We start from the raw sequence: 20598 nt of genomic DNA on the forward strand, positions 1-20598 counted from the left end.
CAAATGCTTTTTGAGGTCAAGATAGATGCAATCTGCCCATCCCTCTCTCTCTTGTATGACATCTATTACCCTGCTGTAGAAACTTAATAGGTTAGTAACACATGATCGTCCTTCCCTAAAACCAAATTGTCTTGGTGCTATCACTTCATTTTCTTCTAAATACTTTATCCATCTTTTTCTAATAATTTTCTGGCAGATTTTACAAACAATACTAGTAAGTGATACAGGTCTATAACTGAGTGGATCTTTCCTATCTCCTCCCTTGAAGATTGGCACAATACTTGCTCTTTTCCAATCTTTAGGTAACTGTCCATTTTCCAGTGATGTCTTGATGACAAACAGGCCACACTAACTGGTCTGCACATTCCTTCAGGATCCATCCAGACACACCATCTGGTCCCATTGCTTTTCTTACATCCAAATCCCTCATCAACTGCAGCAGCTCATTCACATCCACTGTAACTTCTGCCATTCCCGTCACCCTGGGTTCTATTTCAGGTTCCCTAAATTCCTCTTCCAGCACATAGACTGACTGCAGTTTGTTGTTCATTATTTCACACAATTCTTCTTCTCTTTCACAGGTTTCATCTCCATCCCTCAATTGTATTATACTGTCCTTAACTTTCATTTTACCATTCACAAACCTATAAAATAATTTTGGCTCCTTTTTACATTTAGTTACAATATCTTTTTCATATTTCCTTTCTTCTTCTCTCCGTACCCATATATATTCAATTCTTACCTGCTTGTACTCCTCCCAAGCCCTTTCACTATATTGTACCTTCTTTTCACTTTATTCTATGCTCTTTTTCTTGCTTCATGTGCCACTCTACATCTGTTGTTAAACCATTCTTTCTTCCTTTCCATAACTGCGGAAAATATTGGGACATTTACTAACTCCTGTTATATACACTTCTATCAGAAACTCATATTTCTCGTCAACATTTGTGATCATTAATCCAGTCTACATTTTGGAAAAAGTTCCTCAGGGAAGGAAAGTCTGCCTTCCCGTAATTGCATCTATTCTTCCTGTGTTTTTCATCCCTTTCTCCTTCCCTTACTCCCACCACTTCCATCTCAACAACCAGATGATCACTTTTACCAAAGGGGCATTGGTAGGTTATGTTCCTCACATCAGTTACCCTCGAGGACTCTGCCCCCTCCTCCCCAACTTCATTCTGATGATGAAGTTTTCAATCATGCTATCTGTGGACATATGAGGCCCCTAATAACATAGTGTACTGAGCGCCACTGCAAGCGAAACCAAGTTAAGTATACCAGTATGTAGCCCAAACCCTCTTTGATCTGGAAAGCAACCACGAGGTACAGAAAGCAAATGGCATTAGGGTCCTAATTCCCCTTCTGTAACACAGTCTCACTGCCCGCTTCACCTCAGTGGATTGACAAGCCTTCATGCTGGTCACAGAATGTACCAAGTGCCTCCCAGCAAGGTGTTGTCTGGTGTTATCAGATACAGTACTAGCATTATTTTATGCTCACAGTCATGCAGTTTTTTTTATGGCATTATTAATTTTTGTACCTCATTCTAACATAATGGAATATTTTAGCATAAAATTGCATGATTTTAAGGGTAAGTTAGCCATAATGTACAGAAAATGGAAAAGGCAGAGAGTTCAGCAAGATACTGGCAACTGTGATCTGGGAATCTGTTGCCATGTGATGCAGTTTTTTGTTTACCAGCCGGCCTAGAACACTGCCTGGATTAACTGGCTATTTTCAGAGCTGTTTTGGTGTTTTTTCTCATTGTCTCGAGAACATGAGTGACTCTAGTAGTGAACAAAAAGCTGCTGGTCCTTCTCATAACAGAAAAAGAGTGAGGAGGCCACAGATGTGGGCACAAAACATTAGTAAGAAGCTCAGGAACACTTCATGCTAAAAAAAAAAAAAAAGCACTAAAAAATATTCACTAGTTCTAAAGTTATGGCATTTTGAAAGTAATGCAACTTTAACTGCGTTTTTCTCCATTTTCAACATGTGGCGTTCGGTACACTATGTTATTAGGGGCCTCATATGTCATAGGGCCATCCACCCCCCCCCCATTTAGGTCCAGGACTCTGCAATGGTCTCCTCTTCTGACTCCTGCCTCCGATCCATTGACAGCACTTTTTTTCCAATCTATATAATATTACCTGCTGGATACTTCCCTCTCTGACATCTTAGACCAATTATGGCCACAGCTGAAAGACTATGGATGTTCTCCATGGCTGTCATCCCAATTAGTTTCACTGTTGCTCTCTGGAATGTTTCAAGCTTCCTACCTGCTAATATTGTTGTGATTAGTTCACCAGACCACTGCATGGATCTTGGCCACTTCTGACTAGCTGATGGCGTGCATTAAATGTGGACTTCCAAACTACCATAACATAGGGCCATGGTGTCTGTCAAATCTCTTCAAACCAACAAGACTGAATTTCTATGACTATAACAAAACACTCAACCATACTTTACAAGCAGTAAATTTCATGAAACCATTTACTACGCTGGGTGGTAACCATATAACCAAATTTTGGTGCCTGGTGGTTTAGTGGGTAATTATGCGCTCCAATTGGATTGAGCCGGTGAATGTTTATATCCAAGGGGTGGTTAGGGTTGACTGCTCATGTAATGCCACTCTGGAATGAGTGAGGCTGGTCACTCTCATCTTAAATGTCGGGACCAACTGCCTAGCCCCGGGCTCCTACGCTCCTCATGGGGCAATGTAGGACTGGATGATAGATAGACAGAAATTTCATGAAGGAAGATAAATACATTTTATGACTATGAGCAGTGCATCTGACAGAGGAAGTATGGATGCTAGTAGGGATGCACTGGAATGTCATTTTGCATGCATTTTGCCTAGAGAAAGGGGGAAGGGCACTGTTACATGAAAAAAGTTATGAGATATAGTGTATACATTTAAAGAAATCCAGAAGTCTTCATGCAGTTACTGACTCACCACCAGTGCTAATAACTGCCACTATGTTGTTGTTCTTGCTGCTCCAAGCTCATTTAAATATAAACCTGGTGGAATGCAGGCTGAAACTGTCCTTCTCCTTAAGTCCAACATCCTTCTTTTGGGGTATAACGGGGAAATTGGGGGATGACTTTTTACTGCTGCATGAAGGCATCTCTCTCCATTATCTCTCCACTGCCAAATGTCAGTTATGATAAATGGAGGCTCATGCCATGTTTGCCATTACTGTGCTGTTTGTACCAACTCTCTTTTGATTTTTCTTGTGCAATTCATGTATACAGTAGTGCAAAGATTGTGTGATTAGGTTCTGTACCTTCTTTACTTCATCAAAGAGCACCAGACCTAGCTATGGTATTTACAGTTACAAATAAGCTCCTCAAAATGTGGGTCCCCCAAAAAAAACATCTATCAGCAGAGCATTTTCAGGCAACAGATTAAATAAAATGCTAACTTAGCTCCATATGTACCAACAATCACTTAGGTATTCTATCTTGATTACTGTAGATGATTTTCTTTGGTGTAGAAATGACAACTACCAATCAAAGGTAATTAAAACACATCTACTTGAACAAAGTTATGCTAAAAAGTAAGGGGGGGGGGTCAAGAATAATCCTATGGATATCCTGACACCTTAGTTTCATGTGGAAGGGTTCATGACACTAATCTCAAAGTATCTGCAGTCACTGGAGAAAGAACTTCATACTATACCTTTTTTTTTTTTTTTTTTTTTTAATAAAGACATTTGGGACGATAAGTTTATGACTAATGTTTGGGAGGGAATGGGATACTACCCTACCATCAGCAAATATCAGCAAGCTCATTTTCACTTTCCTGTCTCTGCTAAACAGAATTTTCCAAGATGGCAAGCACCGATCAAAGCAGAGCAATCATATCCACATGAAAGATCAACCCATATTGTACCCTTACTATGGCTCAGCCATTGATATTCAAGTTAGTACAAAAAAAATACAATTTCTACCTTATGACTGACCACTTCAAGTTATGAGTTTTTTAAAATCTCACATCCAACACATTGATTCAGGCAACAATTTGTTGCTTTCTTCTTCAAAAGATGTTGATGACAGTCACAAAGTTATTGCATTTTGTCCACAGTGTCATAGAATGGAAAATGTTGGGAACAACTGCTATACAAGGGTTTTGCAATTAGGGCCTTATTCTAAATGGTTTTCATGATTCTGTAACATATTAATGATTAGCCATGATGATGACTGAAGCTGCCATGGCTCAGTGGGTTAGAGCGTTCTGAACCAAAAGTCAGAGATTCGAATCCACCCAAGGGTCACTGGTAGATGTCAGGAAGGGTATCCGGTCATAAAGTGCTACACACTCCAAAAACCTAAGTCCCCTACCCAGGGGCAACACCTTAGCCCTTATTGACAAAAAGGGACACAGCGTAAAACTAAAAAAATAAATAAATCTATCTATCTATTGCCAGACGCCTCAATCCCGTTTGGGGTGGCCACAAACAAATCGCCTCCAAGTCGCCCTGTCCCCCGCCATTTCACTCCCCTGCTCCGAACTCACACCCCCCTCTCTCATATACCTCTCCACCCCATCCTTCCATCTCATCCTTGGCCTCCCCCTCCCTCTTCCCCCCTCCACCTCACTCACATACACTCTCTTCGTCAGTCTTTCACCCTCCATCCTCTCCACATGGCCAAACCACCTCAGTGTGTTCCTCATAACACTTCCTATCACATCCACATCAACACCACAACGCTCCTTTATATGCTCATTCGTCAGCCTGTCTCTCCTTGTGACTCCACAGGGTCCTCTTAAATAACTCATTTCCACTGCTCTCACTCTTGACTTGTGTCCTTCCAACAACGTCCAAGCTTCACTTCCATACGTTGGAGTTGGTATCACAATACTGTCATGTAGTAACTTTTTCACTTCCATGCTCACTTCCCTGTTTCTTATCACTGCTTTCAAGGAACCAGCAACCTTTCTTCCCTGCTGTACCTTTTCAAACACTTCATCCTCCAAACCTCCATCCTTACTCATCACACTACCCAAGTACTTAAACGTACTCACATTTTCCAATTCCTCATCATCCAACCTCGCTGTACATTCACTGACTTCACCTCTCTCAAAGACTATCACTTTACTCTTCCCTACATTCACCTTTAGATTCCGTTTCTTACACACTTTCCCAAACTCATCCACCAAGCCTTGCAGCTCCCCTTCGTCTTCACTCAACAACACAGTATCATCTGCAAACAACAGTACAGGGAGTTTCCAAACTCTATCCTCTCTCACCAGGGGCACTCCAACATCCACTACCTTACCTTGTACCTCTTTTATTTCCCCATCCATGTACAGATTGAACAACCATGGAGACATGACACATCCCTGTTTCAACCCAACCTTCAAAGAGAAAAATTCACTTAGTTCACCATCAACACGCACTGCAGCCTTAGCACCATCATACATACTCTTCACAGCATTCAACAACTTCCCATCTACTCCATATATTCTTAATACTTTCCACAATCCTTGTCTATCCACCCTGTCATATGCTTTCTCCAAATCCATGAAAGCCGCATACAACTTCTTTCCTTTCTCTAGAAACTTTTCCACTAAAGATCTAAGAATGAGTCATGGCACCATTAAATTTAATGAGTCTTTTCTGTCCAACTCTAATGAAAGAATTAACAGATACTTCCAGTCCTTCATGAATGCAACAGGTCAACTCTGGAACTGTCTTCCTTTTCCTGTATTTCCCGCCAGTCTTTTCAGCACACTGTGTCTTGGTATCTCTAAAATCTAAATGAACAGATTTTGAATTAATCACTTCTTATTTTTTCCTGAAGGGAACAATTTTATAGGCTTTCAGCCTCTGCTTCCTTCTTCCCTGGCTAAACAAACAGAAGAAAAAAATAAAGAGAGGAAATGGAGGATAGACAACTTATTATTTTTTTTTTTTCATGGCACCTTCAGAGTTCCACCACAGAGCAGCGTTGTTTCAATTTGTTTATACAGGCTCCAACATGCTTAATGTGTTGGCCTTTGTCACTTTATGGTTCTCCATCCTGCTTGATTTCTAACAGCCTCTGTTCAGTCCCTTATCCCTGGGGTCACAATGTATGACTTCATCCCACCGTTTCTTTTCTCTCTCTCTCTCTCTTTTTTTTTTTTTTCATCTCACAACTCTACACTGTGTGGTAATGTATGTGTTCAATATCTCTCTATCTGTTTATGTATTTATCTAAATGTACCTATATGTGCATGTAAATATGGTTGTATATGAATACATATGTATAAATGTGGCTCTGTGTATGTGAATTTCAATGTGACTATGCATATCAAAACATGACTATATGTATGTGTACATAAATGTGCCTGTATCTGTATGTATAGGTAAATGTGCCTATATGTGTATAAGTATGGTACGTAAATTTGGCTGTATGTGTACGTGTATGCAAATGTGCACGTATATGGACCTGTATGTGCATGTGTACATGCATATGCCTGCATGTGTATGTGTATGTAAATGTGCATGCATATACGAGGTCTATTCAGAGGGTATCTAACCTTAGACATGACAAGCTTAGAGCAAATCCTGTATAATACAGTTAGGTAAATTAGGTAGGTAAATACACACACACACAAAATCATCAAGGTGGCTACTTACTTGATAGTGGAAGCAGTTGACTGAGAAGTGGATGACCGTCAAAACAGGTATTTTCAACAACGGAGATTCCATGACCATGAAGCTTCCATAAGGCAGATTCAATGTCAGAACCTGAAGAATATATTATAAATTAACACTTTTCATCCAAGGCCCTTGATTAATTCACTGACCCTCAGGTGATAACTATCTTTAGTTAGTATCATGTGATTTTATTCAACCCAAGCAAGGCCTCGTATGTTGGGAGTCGGGACTTATAATCGCACCTCCAGTTTGAAATGCCTATTCTAAGCTGAGAATAAAATGGTTAGAAGATGTTAAGAATAAAATTAAAAAGACACTGGCAGGAATAAACTGAGCGAGATAAAGTGAACAGAAACATGTGATGGTAACACGATTAAAATCACCTTTGGGTAATCAGTCCGATCACCTGGCACTATCGTGCATAAATTAAGTCTATCATGCTGATAGGGGAAAAAAAAAAATTCCTGTAAGCTGAATATAACTGCTCTTTTTACAAGGAATAATGCTGGACAGGGATGCCTTCATATGGTGTGGAACATGTATAGTTGGACAGCTCCCCTCCTGGGTCTACAAACACCCCTAATCCCCTCCCTATCCACCAAAGTGATGGTAAAATACACAAGCAATTTCAATCTTCAGTCCACCAGGTTCACACACATACACACGTTTTCGTTTTTAAAGGCTCCAACATGCTTGCATGTGTCGGCCTTGGTCACCTAATGGCGGCTCTCCACGCTGTACGATCCATTGCAGCCTCCCTGTTCAGTCCCTTAACCCTAAGGTCACACTTAATGACCTCGTCCCATGTCTTTCTCGGTCTACCCCTCATAACCCCACCCCCAATATTAACACTTCTCACCTTCCTCACCCAATTATCATCCCCCATCCTCTTCACATGTCCAAACCATCTCAGTCTACCTCTCCTCATCACAACACCAATACACTCCAGTCCCATCCTACCTCTCAACTCTTCCATTGTAAACCAAGCCCCTCCAGGCCTTGGAGGCAGGGACGCATTGCACATCCACCTAATCATTGTCATTTCTGTACGTCTGAGCCTGCGAATATCTTCCTCCTTCACTGCCATACAGCATTACACTCCTAACACATGCTGCATACAAAGACCCCTTAGCACATAGGGAGAGCCCTCTCAATGTCAGGAGAGGCAAGAGCTCCCTGAACTTCTTCCAACCACTTCTCACCCTAGCCACAGAGCTACCTCCAGCCCCACCTCCAGCACACAACATGTCTCCCAAATAACAAAACTCTTCCACACACTCAAGAGATTCACCAGCAAGTTCAATCCTTTCACGTCTGACAATCTCCACCTGCTCACCCCGGCACGCCGTACACATAAAATCAGCATTATCTCGTAGTCTACCTCTGATACCACTACATCTCTTATGCACCCATTTATCACACACACTGCACAAGATGGAATTGCTTCCCACGCCCTTGTGGCAAACTGCACATGGCCACTCTCCCTCGTCTTTGACAGTACCGCCACCAACCCTAGATATCATCACTTTTGTTTTATCTGCATTTACCCTTAAACCCTTTTGCCCCATACCATCTCTCCACTTCCTAAACCTTTCCTCCGCCTCCCTTTCATTCTCTGCAATCAAAACCAAATCATCAGCATACAACAACTCCCACGGGAGTCCGTTTCTAAAGTCACGTGAAATGGCTTCAAGTACCATGATAAACAACATGGGACTCAAGACTGACCCCTGATGCACACCAACATTCACAGAAAACTCATCACTCAAATCTCCATTCACTCTCACCTGGGTGTGAGCACCCACATACATGGCCATAACCACCCTAACCAGCCACTCCTCCAAGCCAAGCTTTCTCATTGCCCACTTCACCACCTCTGTAGGGACTCTGTCAAAGGCCTTTTCCAAATCAATAAAAACAAAATAAAGATCCCTTCTCCTACCAATACATTTTTCCTGAAGCTGTCAAACAATGAATATGGCATCAGTGGTCCCCCTACCTGGCATAAACCCAAACTGCATCTCATCAATATTCACTCTCTCTCTAATCATACCTTCTAAAACTCTCTCCATTACCTTCATTATCTGATCTAAAAGCTTTATACCTCTGTAATTTCCTCATTCCAGGGCATCACCCTTCCCTTTATACACATTTACAATTACACTCTTCAGCCAATCATCTGGGACAACACACTCATAAATAATCCTATTTATCAGGTCAGTGACTAAACTCACCCCTGTATCGCCTGAGGCCTTCAACATTTCGGCAGTCAACCCTGACACACCTGCTGCCTTCCCCACCCTCATCCTGCCTATTGCCTCACTCACAGTAGCAGCATCAATCAAAGGGCAAGGGCCAGACACTGGATCTGCTGGCTCCAAACCCTCTCTGTCCCAGTCAAACTCCTTCATTCAACAACCGGTTATAATGCTCTCTCCATGCATCTTTAATATCCTCACTGTTCAGCAGTACCCTTACTTCATCATTCTTCACACACTGCTCACCTATAATATCCCGATTATCCCTCTTCACCTGACCTGCCACCCTAAATATCATATTTTTCCTTTCCCCATGATTTAGGTTATCAATTAAAAGTCTCTGTGACTCAGACTTTGCCCTGTACCTGGTATACCTCTCTTCTAGCCCTATGCTTGGCAGCCAAAAATTCCTCTTTGCTACCAACCTTCTTCCATTCCCGGAAAAGCCTTCTTTTCTCCTTAACTGAAGCTTCTACACCCTCGTCCCACCACCAAGTTACTTTATGTCTTGGTGGTCCTCTTGCCCAACCGCATGTTACATCAGTAACTCTCAAGAGATTGTTCTTGAGGGCTCTGTACTGTTCATTAATGCCTCTGTCTACAGCTCCCTGTTCAGCCACCACTCTCCTCAACTTGCTATAGAAGGCATCCCTTACTACTTGGTTTTTCAGCTTCCATATTTTCCTCCTAGGTACATAAGTCCCCTTTTTCATCAATCGTTCCTTAAGCACCATATCACAAATCAGTAGTTTGTGCTGCTGCACACACTCCTCACTTCCTATAACTTTAACATCCCTCACTAACCTCCTATCGGCCCTCCTAACCAGAAAATAATCTATCTGACTGCTATTTCCCCCAGACTCATACGTAATTAACCTACTGTCTCTTTTCCTAAAATACGTGTCGCACACAATCATGTCCGTTGCCTCCCCAAACTCGAGCATCCTTTCCCCTTCTGCATTCCTTATACCATATGCACATCCCTCTTGCACTCCTTCATAACCTTGTGCTCAGTGGCGGCGCCAAGGGGGGGCTTGCAATAATGAGCCAAGCCCCCCATCAGCCCCCAATATTGCCAGATTCCAAAGGCGAATTTAGGCAGGACGTCCCTTATTTGAACTTTCAATTTTGTATTACTATTTACAAATAATACACAAAAGTTGACGAAACGAAGTGTTATAAGTTTAGGAAAAGATTCAAGACAATAGATTAAATCGTGATTATTATTTTTAGCTGTTAGCATTTAGCAGATTCTGAATTATAGTAATTTCACGGAAATTACGGAAAATTTATCAGTTGACTCAACTTCTAAGGAAAACTTCCAGCCTAGTTCTAATACTAAGGGTAACTTATGTTATAATATATTCTGTGAAATTCTTGTAATTCAGATGGTTAGTTTACATATCCTATAATGAAAATGATAAGTGAAAGTAAAATACAGCATTATTTTATTAAACTACATTAGCCATTCTTTTAGTGTATTACGACTGTACGAGTATTATCTCGTCTTCAGAAATATAATTGAATGTCGATTATGTCATAATTCGAGGCAGGAAGTTAATAAATTTGAATATATTTGATTAAAATGAAGTAAAGGATTCACACTGCTATAGGGCCTACATGGTCCTAGGCTCCTAGCCTAGCCCAGCATTCACGAATCGAGTGCACGATGAGCCATTCCTGTTCGATTCCCGTCAGCTACCAGACCAGTCTACCACGCGACGCGGTTGTGTGTAGATCTCCGAGTCTGTTGGCTGTTAATTGCTTAGTGCAGTAGACACTGAATTACTGAGCAGCTGAGCTTATTAGTTGTGGTTTTCGTCTTGCACTGATTTACAGGTATGGTGTAAGTTGATTTTTTTCTACTTACAAATGTATATAGGCTACTATAAGATTATAAGAAGCTGTGGAAGGAAGAATAAAATAGTGTGAAAATATCTGGTCTGTTGTAATGCTAATATGCAGTTTTATGCTTCTGTGATCTGTGTGCTTGTTTATGCTGTTTTCCCTGTTTATGAAAGTAACTGATGGTGGTTTATCATATTTGATCACATAGGCCGAGTTGATCATGGAACGCTACCTGTTACCCAAGATTCCCAAGAAGAGGCCGTGAGATGATGATCCTCCTACAGACACACCTGCTGTTAATGAGGACCTGGACAGTGGTGATCGTGATTGTGAGTCTGCAGCCTTACTAGGTGAGGCTAGTGCAGAACCCCAGCCACAAGAGGGCACTTCTCACACCCATGGTGAGAAACTACTACCTGGACCCAAGGACCTGAGCCAGCTTCCAGATAGTGGTCCCACCTGTCCAGACTTGAAGAGATACCCAGCCACAGAATACAGTGGCCAGTCAAGGTCATTCAACAAGAACTGGCGTGATCATCATTCGTGGCTGGAGTACTCCACGACCCTAGATGCTGCATTCTGCTTTGCATGTCGTCATTTCGGTCATGTACACTTAAGCAAATGTGAGAAGTCCTTCACCCATGACGGCTTTCGGAACTGGAAGAAGGCAACCTCATCTCTGAAGTCTCATGTTAATTCAGCAGGACACAAGTTTTCTATGCAAGCTTGGACAGAGTTTAAGATGCAGAAAGCAACAGGTTCTAGGATCCTACATGCTTTTACTACCAACCATGAAAAAACTGTAAAGGAAAACAGACATTACATTAGAGCAGTAATAGACGTACTGCTCTACACAGCCTGCCAAAATGTTGCCCAAAGAGGTCACAAGGAAGACACTGATTCTGGCAACAAAGGTAACTTCCTGGAACTGCTGGACCTGATTTCCAGGTATGATGACATTGTCAAAAAGAAACTGAGTGGTGGTCCTGGCAATGCTAAATATACGCACCACGATATCCAAAATGAACTGCTCGCCATCATAGCTTCAATAATCAGAGAGGACATCAGCAACGAGGTCCTAAGAGCAGAGCATTTTGCCCTAATGGTGGATGAGACCAAGGATGTCAGCAAACAAGAACAGCTGTCCATTGTGGTGAGGTATCTCCACAAACAGAGCCTTCATGAGGTGTTCCTTGACTTCACAGCAGCCGAGGGTCTGGATGCAGACTCATTGCTCAACAAGATCTTGGAGACCCTGGCCAAATGTGGTACTGACCACAACGCCTGCATTGGCCAGTGCTACGATGGAGCTGCAGTCATGTCAGGGCACATCAGTGGTATACAGGAGAGGTTTAGGAGAAAGGTACCACAGGCTGTGTATGTCCACTGTTATGCTCACAGGCTCAACCTTGTGCTCGTTGATTGTGTACACAATATCCAGGCTGCAGCAGAGTTTTTTGTGGCTATACAGAGCTTGTACAAGTTCTTCTCTACGTCAGTAGTACATGAAGAATTTATAAAGGTGCAAAAAGAATTAAATCCCACAAGGCAGCACATAGAGTTGAAGCAACTGTCTGACACAAGATGGACCTCCCAACATGCTGCTTGTCTGGCAGTGAAAAGAACCCTACCTGCCATAGTGACAACCTTGAAACGTCTCATGGAGGGAGACAATGCACACAGAGCCACTGAGGCAAAGGGCCTGTGCATCCTGCTAGATCAGCAATTTGTGACAATTCTGATGGCCATGGAAAAAGTGTTACTGATGACCAAACAACTGTCAAACCACCTCCAGTCACATGACCTTCAGCTGGCCTCTGCAGAGGACTTGATGCAGTCTGTCATGTCTGGACTGACAGAAATGAGGACTGAAGCTGCCTGGAAGGAGTTAGAGGAGGCTGCTGAGGATTTGTGCAAGGTAGTTGGGATACGCACTGAGACTGAGCGTCCAGGTAGACAACGATCTGCTCCCAGACACCTGGATGAATTCATCATAACATCCAGTACAGGTCAGACGGATGGAGCTATACCAGATGCCAGGAGAAGGACCTTCTATGCCATCATAGATAGAATGCTCAATGAGCTGAGCAGGCGATTTTCATCTGATGCCTGTAATGTTCTGATGGGTGCTGCTGCCTTGAATCCTAAGCACATTACATTTCTGGACAAAAAAGCGCTGTCAGGAATGGCAGCCAGTTATGGAGTGGCAGAGGGTGATCTTGCAGTGGAGGTCCACCAATTGACAAGACTAATAGCTAGGAAGAGAGACAATGGCCTGGAAGTGTCCACACCACTTGAGCTCGCAGCCATGCTGGAGTCAAACAAGGACACCTTTATAGATCTGTATAAACTTGTATGCATTGCAGTGACCCTCCCTGTCACCTCAGCTGCCTGTGAGAGGAGCTTCTCATGTCTGAAACTCCTCAAGACATACTTGAGGAACAGCAGTGGCAACAACCGCACCAGCAACCTTGCTGTAATATCAATTAATTCTAGGAGGGCCAAACAGCTGAACATTGATGCCATTATAGACACATTTGCTGCCAATCACCAGAACAGGCGCATAGTTTTAAAGTAACGTGACAGTCGTTACACCTTGATTTAAAAATTCTTCTGATTCTTCAGATTGTATTAACTTCATAACATAGAATTTTTTTCTGTCATGTTAACTGCTTGCTTACACATGATGTCTAAATTAATTGAGTTAAACTTCAATCTTATGGAATAAACTGGAAATAATAAATGTTATTATGTTGCGTATACATTAATCTGAATTTCCTTGCTAGTTTTATGTATTTCATTTGGCAGAATTTTTGATGAGATAAGAAATGTTATACATTAACACCGCAGTTTCAAAGAGTACAGGTGTCTAAAATGAACCTCAGTACATTCGGATATTATGAATATGTACATATCAATTTTCCATCAACACTTCAGTTTGATGACATTTTGTGAAGCCGCCCCCCATTTTACCCCAGCCCCTCCTCAGCCCCCCAATGAAAATTTCCTGGCGCCGCCACTGCTTGTGCTGCTTCACCTACATGACCATTAAGGTCCCCTCCCACAACCACTATCTCATCATCCTGCATACCACCCACTACATGCATTAAATCATCCCAAAATCTATCTTTCTCTGCTTCATCCAATCCTGGCTGTGAAGCATATGCCGATATAATCACAGCTATCCTTCTACCAAACAGAATTTTCACTACCAATATCCTATCGCTTGCTCTCATAACATTCATAACATATTCCACCCATTTCTCCGCAACCATCACACCAACACCTCCATATCCGTCTGTCCCCCCTTGCCAAAACAACTTATAGCAACAGTCCTTCCCAACAATCTTTCTGGCTAATAAAAAAATAAAAAAAACTGGACCACCAAATTCATGTCCAGATGGGCCTAGAGCCAAAACATAACAATGCAGACACATTCAGACACTTACTAGAGAATGAAGGCCGAAGGTGGAGTTTTGTTCCACTTTTTTTCTCACTTCCTCTTCTCCTCTATGACAAAGTCCATGAATGACAGTCCAAACAGCTCCTGAAAAAATCATTTCAGTTATAGAACCTTAAGCTGAATAAAAATATCTGATGGCAGCAAGAACATCATCATCTAGAGATAGTGAGATGAAGTCCAGATGACTCACACCATAGGAAAAGCTTCCTTAATTGCTTTTTTTTTTTTCTCTCTGGAAGACAGCAGGAGGTGAAAGAAGAGGGACTGGGTGGGGTTAAACTGGGGAGGAGATGAGGTGAGAGGAGGTGTAATGGGAGTGGAGGGAAAAGGTGCAGTCAGACTGGGGAGGGAGATGTCATAATATAAAGAGATTTCACAAAATAAAAAGATGCCACAATGAATTGAGATGTTACAAAAATGAGAGGGGTCACACAAAGGTTTACGAGACTCCCTATCATCTTCTTACCATTATATTTCTCTGTCATGCTTACATTGTCCATACCAGTAAGGTTTAATTAATCTATCTATCTATTGCCAGACGCCTCAATCCCGTTTGGGGTGGCCACAAACAAATCGCCTCCAAGTCGCCCTGTCCCCCGCCATTTCACTGCCCTGCTCCCAACTCACACCCCCCTCTCTCATATACCTCTCCACCCCATCCCTCCATCTCATCCTCGGCCTCCCCCTCCCTCTTCCCCCCTCCACCTCACTCACATACATTCTCTTCGTCAGTCTTTCACCCTCCATCCTCTCCACATGGCCAAACCACCTCAGTGTGTTCCTCATAACGTTCCATATCACATCCACATCAACACCACAACGTTCCTTTATATCCTCATTCGTCAGCCTATCTCTCCATGTGACTCCACAGGCTCCTCTTAAATAACTCATTTCCACTGCTCTCACTCTTGACTTGTGTCCTTCCAACAACGTCGAAGCTTCACTTCCGTACGTTAGAGTTGGTATCACAATACTGTCATGTAGTAACTTTTTCACTTCCATGCTCACTTCCCTGTTTCTTATCACTGCTTTCAAAGAACCAGCAACCTTTCTTCCCTGCTGTACCCTTTCAAGCACTTCACCCTCCAAACCTCCATCCTTACTCATCACACTACCCATGTACTTAAACATACTCACATTTTCCAATTCCTCACCATCCAACCTCGCTGTACATTCACTGACTTCACCTTTCTCAAAGACCATCACTTTACTCTTCCCTACATTCACCTTCAGATTCCGTTTCTTACACACACTCCCAAACTCATCCACCAAGCCTTGCAGCTCCCCTTCGTCTTCACTCAACAACACAGCATCATCTGCAAACAACAGTACAGGGAGTTTCCAAACACTATCCTCTCTCACCAGGGCCACTCCAACATCCACTACCCTACCTTGTACCTCTTTTATTACCCCATCCATGTACAGATTGAACAACCATGGAGACATGACACATCCCTGTTTCAACCCAACTTTCAAGGAGAAAAATTCACTTAGTTCACCATCCACACGCACTGCAGCCTTCGCACCATCGTACATACTCTTCACAGCATTCAACAAATTCCCATCTACTCCATATATTCTTAACACTTTCCACAATCCTTGTCTATCCACCCTGTCATATGCTTTCTCCAAATCCATGAAAGCCGCATACAACTTCTTTCCCTTCTCTAGAAACTTTTCCACTAAAGATCTAAGAATGAATATCTGATCTACACAACCTCTTCCCTTCCTAAAGCCTCCCTGTTCTTCTCCAACTAATTTCTCTGTTCTTTCTCTAACTCTGTCAATAAGTATCCTACCATAAACTTTTCCTATTATACTAAGAAGACAAATGCCCCTATGATTACCACACACTTCTTTTTCCCCTTTACTTTTGTACAAGGGAATAATTATACCTGACTTCCAATCCTCCGGAACTCTACCTTCCTCCCAGGCAAATCTGCACATCTTCCACATCCATTCTACTACTATCTCTCCCCCATGCTTCAGCATTTCAACACACACTCCATCAATTCCTGGGGCTTTCCCAGATTTAACTTCCTTCATTGCTTCCACAACTTCTATCCTACTGATTTCTTCCTGTCTTCTCACCTCCCTCCTTCTCCCAGCCATTCCCCAGCCACTTATACTCGCATTACTTCCATCCTCTATGTTCAACAATTCCTTAAAGTGTTCTCTCCATCTGCTCACTTTTTCTCCCTTCTCCACTAGTAATCTACCATTTTTATCTTTCACTCCCCTGCTAACTTCACTTCCACCCTGTCTTACTCTTTTCACCTCTTTCCAGAACATTTTCTTACAGTCCCTCCACTTTACACTCAAATTCCTTCCAAATTCCTTATCCACTCTCTTCTTACTCTCTCTTATCATTTGATAAATAATTTTTCCTACAACTAATTAAGTGTGCACTAAGAATACAGATATCCAAATACAGCACTGTAAATCATGATGTGCACGCGTCAGCGTATCAGCATACTGAAACAATATACAAGAAAATTCACTCTGCCATTCTTCATACTGAACTGTACTTCTAAACATATGGTGCTTGGTTGGGAATTAATATTTGGACATTCTACTATTCATATTACTTATGAAGGTTTTGGTGAAGTTGATCGTTTTTCATTTTTGAAGGCTCCAACATGCTTGCATATGTTGGAATGGAATGGAATATGAAGTTTAGGCCAAAGGCCAAGCACTGGGACCTGATAGGTCATTCAGCGCTTTGATGAGTGAGATATGAAAGACGATAGTTTAAAAGAATGAGTATAAAAATTGAGAAAACTACTACACAATAATCATGCAACTAAAATCGTAGGTAAAATGAAAACAAATGTAGTCAGCAAGCCCTAAAACATAACTATGACAACACCAATCACAGCTTGCAGTATAGCCCTGTCTTTGCATATGTTGGTCTTGGTCACCTAATGGCAGCTCTCCATGCTGCTCGATCTCTGGCAGCTTCCCTATTCAGTCCCTTAACCCTGAGGTCACACTCAATGTTAGCCACTATTAGAGGGATAAATATGAATATGAAAGTAAATACTGTACCAGTACTCTGATTCAAATGAGAAACAGCAGCGTGGAGAGCCGCCATTAGGTGACCAAGGCCGACACATGCAAGCATGTTGGAGCCTTTAAAAACGAAACGAAACGAAACGAAACAGTTGAAAGAATTATTTAGAAAAAATAATGGAAATTATTCTGTTGTTACTGCAATTTTCTGCAATCAAGAAATCCTTCCATTAATACTGAGAGGTGTTACTATATATTCTACTTTCATTATTACATTCTGATTATTCAAGGATATACAGTAATGCTGATTACACTGATATAGAATAACTCATACTTATATCTTATACAGTACTGTCACCTGAGAAATTCCTACAGTTCTGTCACTGACAGTTCTCAAACCCATATGTGAGACGTCCACTGCATTAGGAAAAAAAATGAAATTGTTTACTGTCCTGTGTTGGTGATGATGGCAGCTCTTACATTTATGCTGTGCTTAATGATAAGAGAGAGTAAGAAGACACATGCAAGCATGTTGGAGCCTTTAAAAACGAAACGAAAACGAAACGATATATATATATATATATATATATATATATATATATATAGACCCCAAAGTTAGTTAACTCTATTACTACTAGGGGTTTCCAAGCAACAAAAATCTGGCATTAACCAGAATCAAATAACTACTGTAGATGTGGAAGGACTTGGGTTATTCGGTATGGTATCCTTAGAGATATACAGTAATGTCAGGATACTCTTGTGCCAGAGAAAACTTAAGCAATGAATCACCTTCCCTCCCTCTTGACAGGTTACAGTGCCTATAACCCCAATGCACTGCAGTTTGTATATTTCAATATTCCTTGTACTAGATCAGGTTTGGTTCACATTTAATTCAATAGTCAATATCTTATCAAAATCTACTGACATACAAAAAATTCATACAATTGGCAACATTTTGATTTACTCACCCACTGGACATAGCCGTTTTATTAACTTCCTAACATCTTTTCTGTATACAATTCATGAACTTATGTACAGATTCTCAAGCAGTACATTACAGTACTGTATACGGTTGGCAAATGCATCTCAGAGCTGCAGTGTTTAAAGGTAAAACTGCTAATTTTTTGCCAACCTTTATGGTAAGAACATTATTTTTTTGGTGTAGAGTCTCAAGACTGCTAGGAAATATTTATATTTTTGAGTGATGTAGATGCATTAGTCTGTGCTGACTTGCACTGTTATACAGTGTTGTGCAGCAGAGATTGTACCAGTAAAGAAAATTATAGTACTGTAGAAGGGACATTCTTAGTTTCTAGATAATGTCAAGAGACTGTATTGTGTATGGAAGTGTGTATGAGTACTCACACAAAAAAGCAAAGCAACATTCCAGTGGTAAACACTAGAGCAATTTATGTTCCAAATGTAAATCATATTCTGTTCAATATTTTCCTTTCATATATTGTTCTAAACATTGTAACACAGACTTGTTTGGCTGTGAGTGTGTGTAGCCTATGCAGTGGCCATCCCTTGACAGTATACCACTATTAATTTTTAGTCTCCCTGAGCACAGGAATTAACACTCCTCAGATACCTTACACAGATTAACAGTAATGAAGGAAGAGGTGTTTGGTTCCAAGTGATAAGTTTGCCATGCTGAAGGAGACGAGACATTTAAAGACTGTAAGTGGTAGGGAGAACCCGTACTAATGGAAGCTTGTCTGTTAATATCGTTACCACAAGACAAAATGTAATGTTTCAACACCACAGCTGTGAAAAACCTTGGTAATATCTCATTTACAATAATTAGTGTTCAGTGGGTGAGGGGAAGTTTGGCGTACAAAGTAACCTGTACAGTATACCTGATACTGTAACAAAGCTGTTACAGTTATTAGGCAACTTATATACCATAAACTCTCCATTCACAAGGTCAGTAGTCAGATTCAACATTTTGATGTCTACCTGATCAATCAAACTCAGTGTGTGTGTGCGTGCATGCATGCATGTCTCTGTCTTTCGCTCTCTGTCTGTCTCACTTTAAATGTCTGAAGTGAGTCGTCTAGGCCTGGGTCCCTACACTCTGACTGGGGCAATAAAGGATTAGATGATGGATGGATGAGTATACAATCTCTCTTTCAACCAAGATGAATGATTTAAGTAGGTACCACTGAGTTACATACCTCAGTTATTACTGCATGTTAGTCCCAGATCTTTCTAATCAAACACAGCAGCCAAAATCAGAGTTTATGGTCTGTTACCAATGTGCAGTTACACCACTTTGTACTAGGCATATAAGAGGCAAACTTCCCCTTTTAGAGCTGTGAGCAAGAAGATAATTATAAGCCTGTATATAAGACAGATATTTGTGCAGAAACTTCAAGTAGATTTTACCATCAAGTATCAAGAAAATTGTCTGACTTAATGATTGTGATGGAAATGTACAAAATTGTCCAGTATGTCTGTAGGTTATAGGAAAGCTTTTAGTGTCTGCCGTGCTTTTACAAACATGTGACAGTGCTCTAATCACGACAGAATTTTAATGTACAGTGTGTGGTTACTTGTAGTAGTTGATATTTCCTCTCTGTTTTAAGTCCCTACAATCACCAAACCAATGTTAACAGTAACCTTCCTAGTAATCTCAATTCCGTGCTGTATTTCTGTCATTTTGGAGATTTCATAATGCCTCTTTCTCAGCAAAATATTTTGCCTATTACATCTTATTTTCCTCTTGTAAGATGCTGTTATTGTGAATGCCTAATGCCAATCTGTCTGGCTGAGCAGACCCACTGACCACAGGTAAGCAACTGGTTCTATGGATCCGTCCTACAGGTACGGTATAGTACATACACTGTACAGAGAACTGGTACCCCTTATTGGTAAAAAGTGTTTCACCGGGATAGGACCAGGGTTGTTCTCAGGGCAAGGTGCAGGAAGCATGAGGAGGTTTGGCTCCTGAGTGGACAACTCAGCTGCTCCACCCAGGGTCACAATGCCACCACATGCAGGCTCCTCTTCAGCACCTGCTTTTGGAAATTACTGATGCAAACTAAGGCCATACTTGAAATAAGGAAATATTAAGGAGAAAGATAAGGTGTAATATGCATACCTTAATTGCAGAGAAAAATGTACTGTATTATGAAATCTCCAGAGCCATTCAAAATATGGCCCTTAGTGTAATGGTTATGTGTAATGATTTGTACAATATCCTGACCATTACCCCTGTACTGCACCAATACACCCACAACATTTGGGTTATGGAGGCACTTGTATCACACCTATCAACAGCCTTACCCTTCTCTACATACACACTTTTATACATCTTGGCAGTTCACATCACTACACATGCACACACACAAATGCTCATCACAAC

General features: G+C 41.4%; 1 protein-coding gene across 1 annotated transcript; it reads left to right on the plus strand.

The window, feature by feature from the left end:
• The first annotated feature begins 1777 nt into the window (after positions 1-1777).
• LOC145390154 (zinc finger MYM-type protein 1-like) lies at positions 1778-13334 on the plus strand. The gene is made up of 2 exons (XM_080265186.1): positions 1778-1868; positions 11041-13334. The coding sequence occupies exons 1-2, from the start codon at positions 1778-1780 to the stop codon at positions 13332-13334; spliced, it is 2385 nt and encodes a 794-aa protein (XP_080121312.1).
• The last annotated feature ends 7264 nt before the right edge of the window (positions 13335-20598 follow it).

The sequence above is a fragment of the Coenobita brevimanus genome, unplaced genomic scaffold (genome assembly GCF_032717465.1).
Source record: "Coenobita brevimanus isolate Jiangsu-jjx unplaced genomic scaffold, ASM3271746v2 jjx.HiC_scaffold_295, whole genome shotgun sequence".
Classification (NCBI taxonomy): domain Eukaryota; kingdom Metazoa; phylum Arthropoda; class Malacostraca; order Decapoda; family Coenobitidae; genus Coenobita; species Coenobita brevimanus.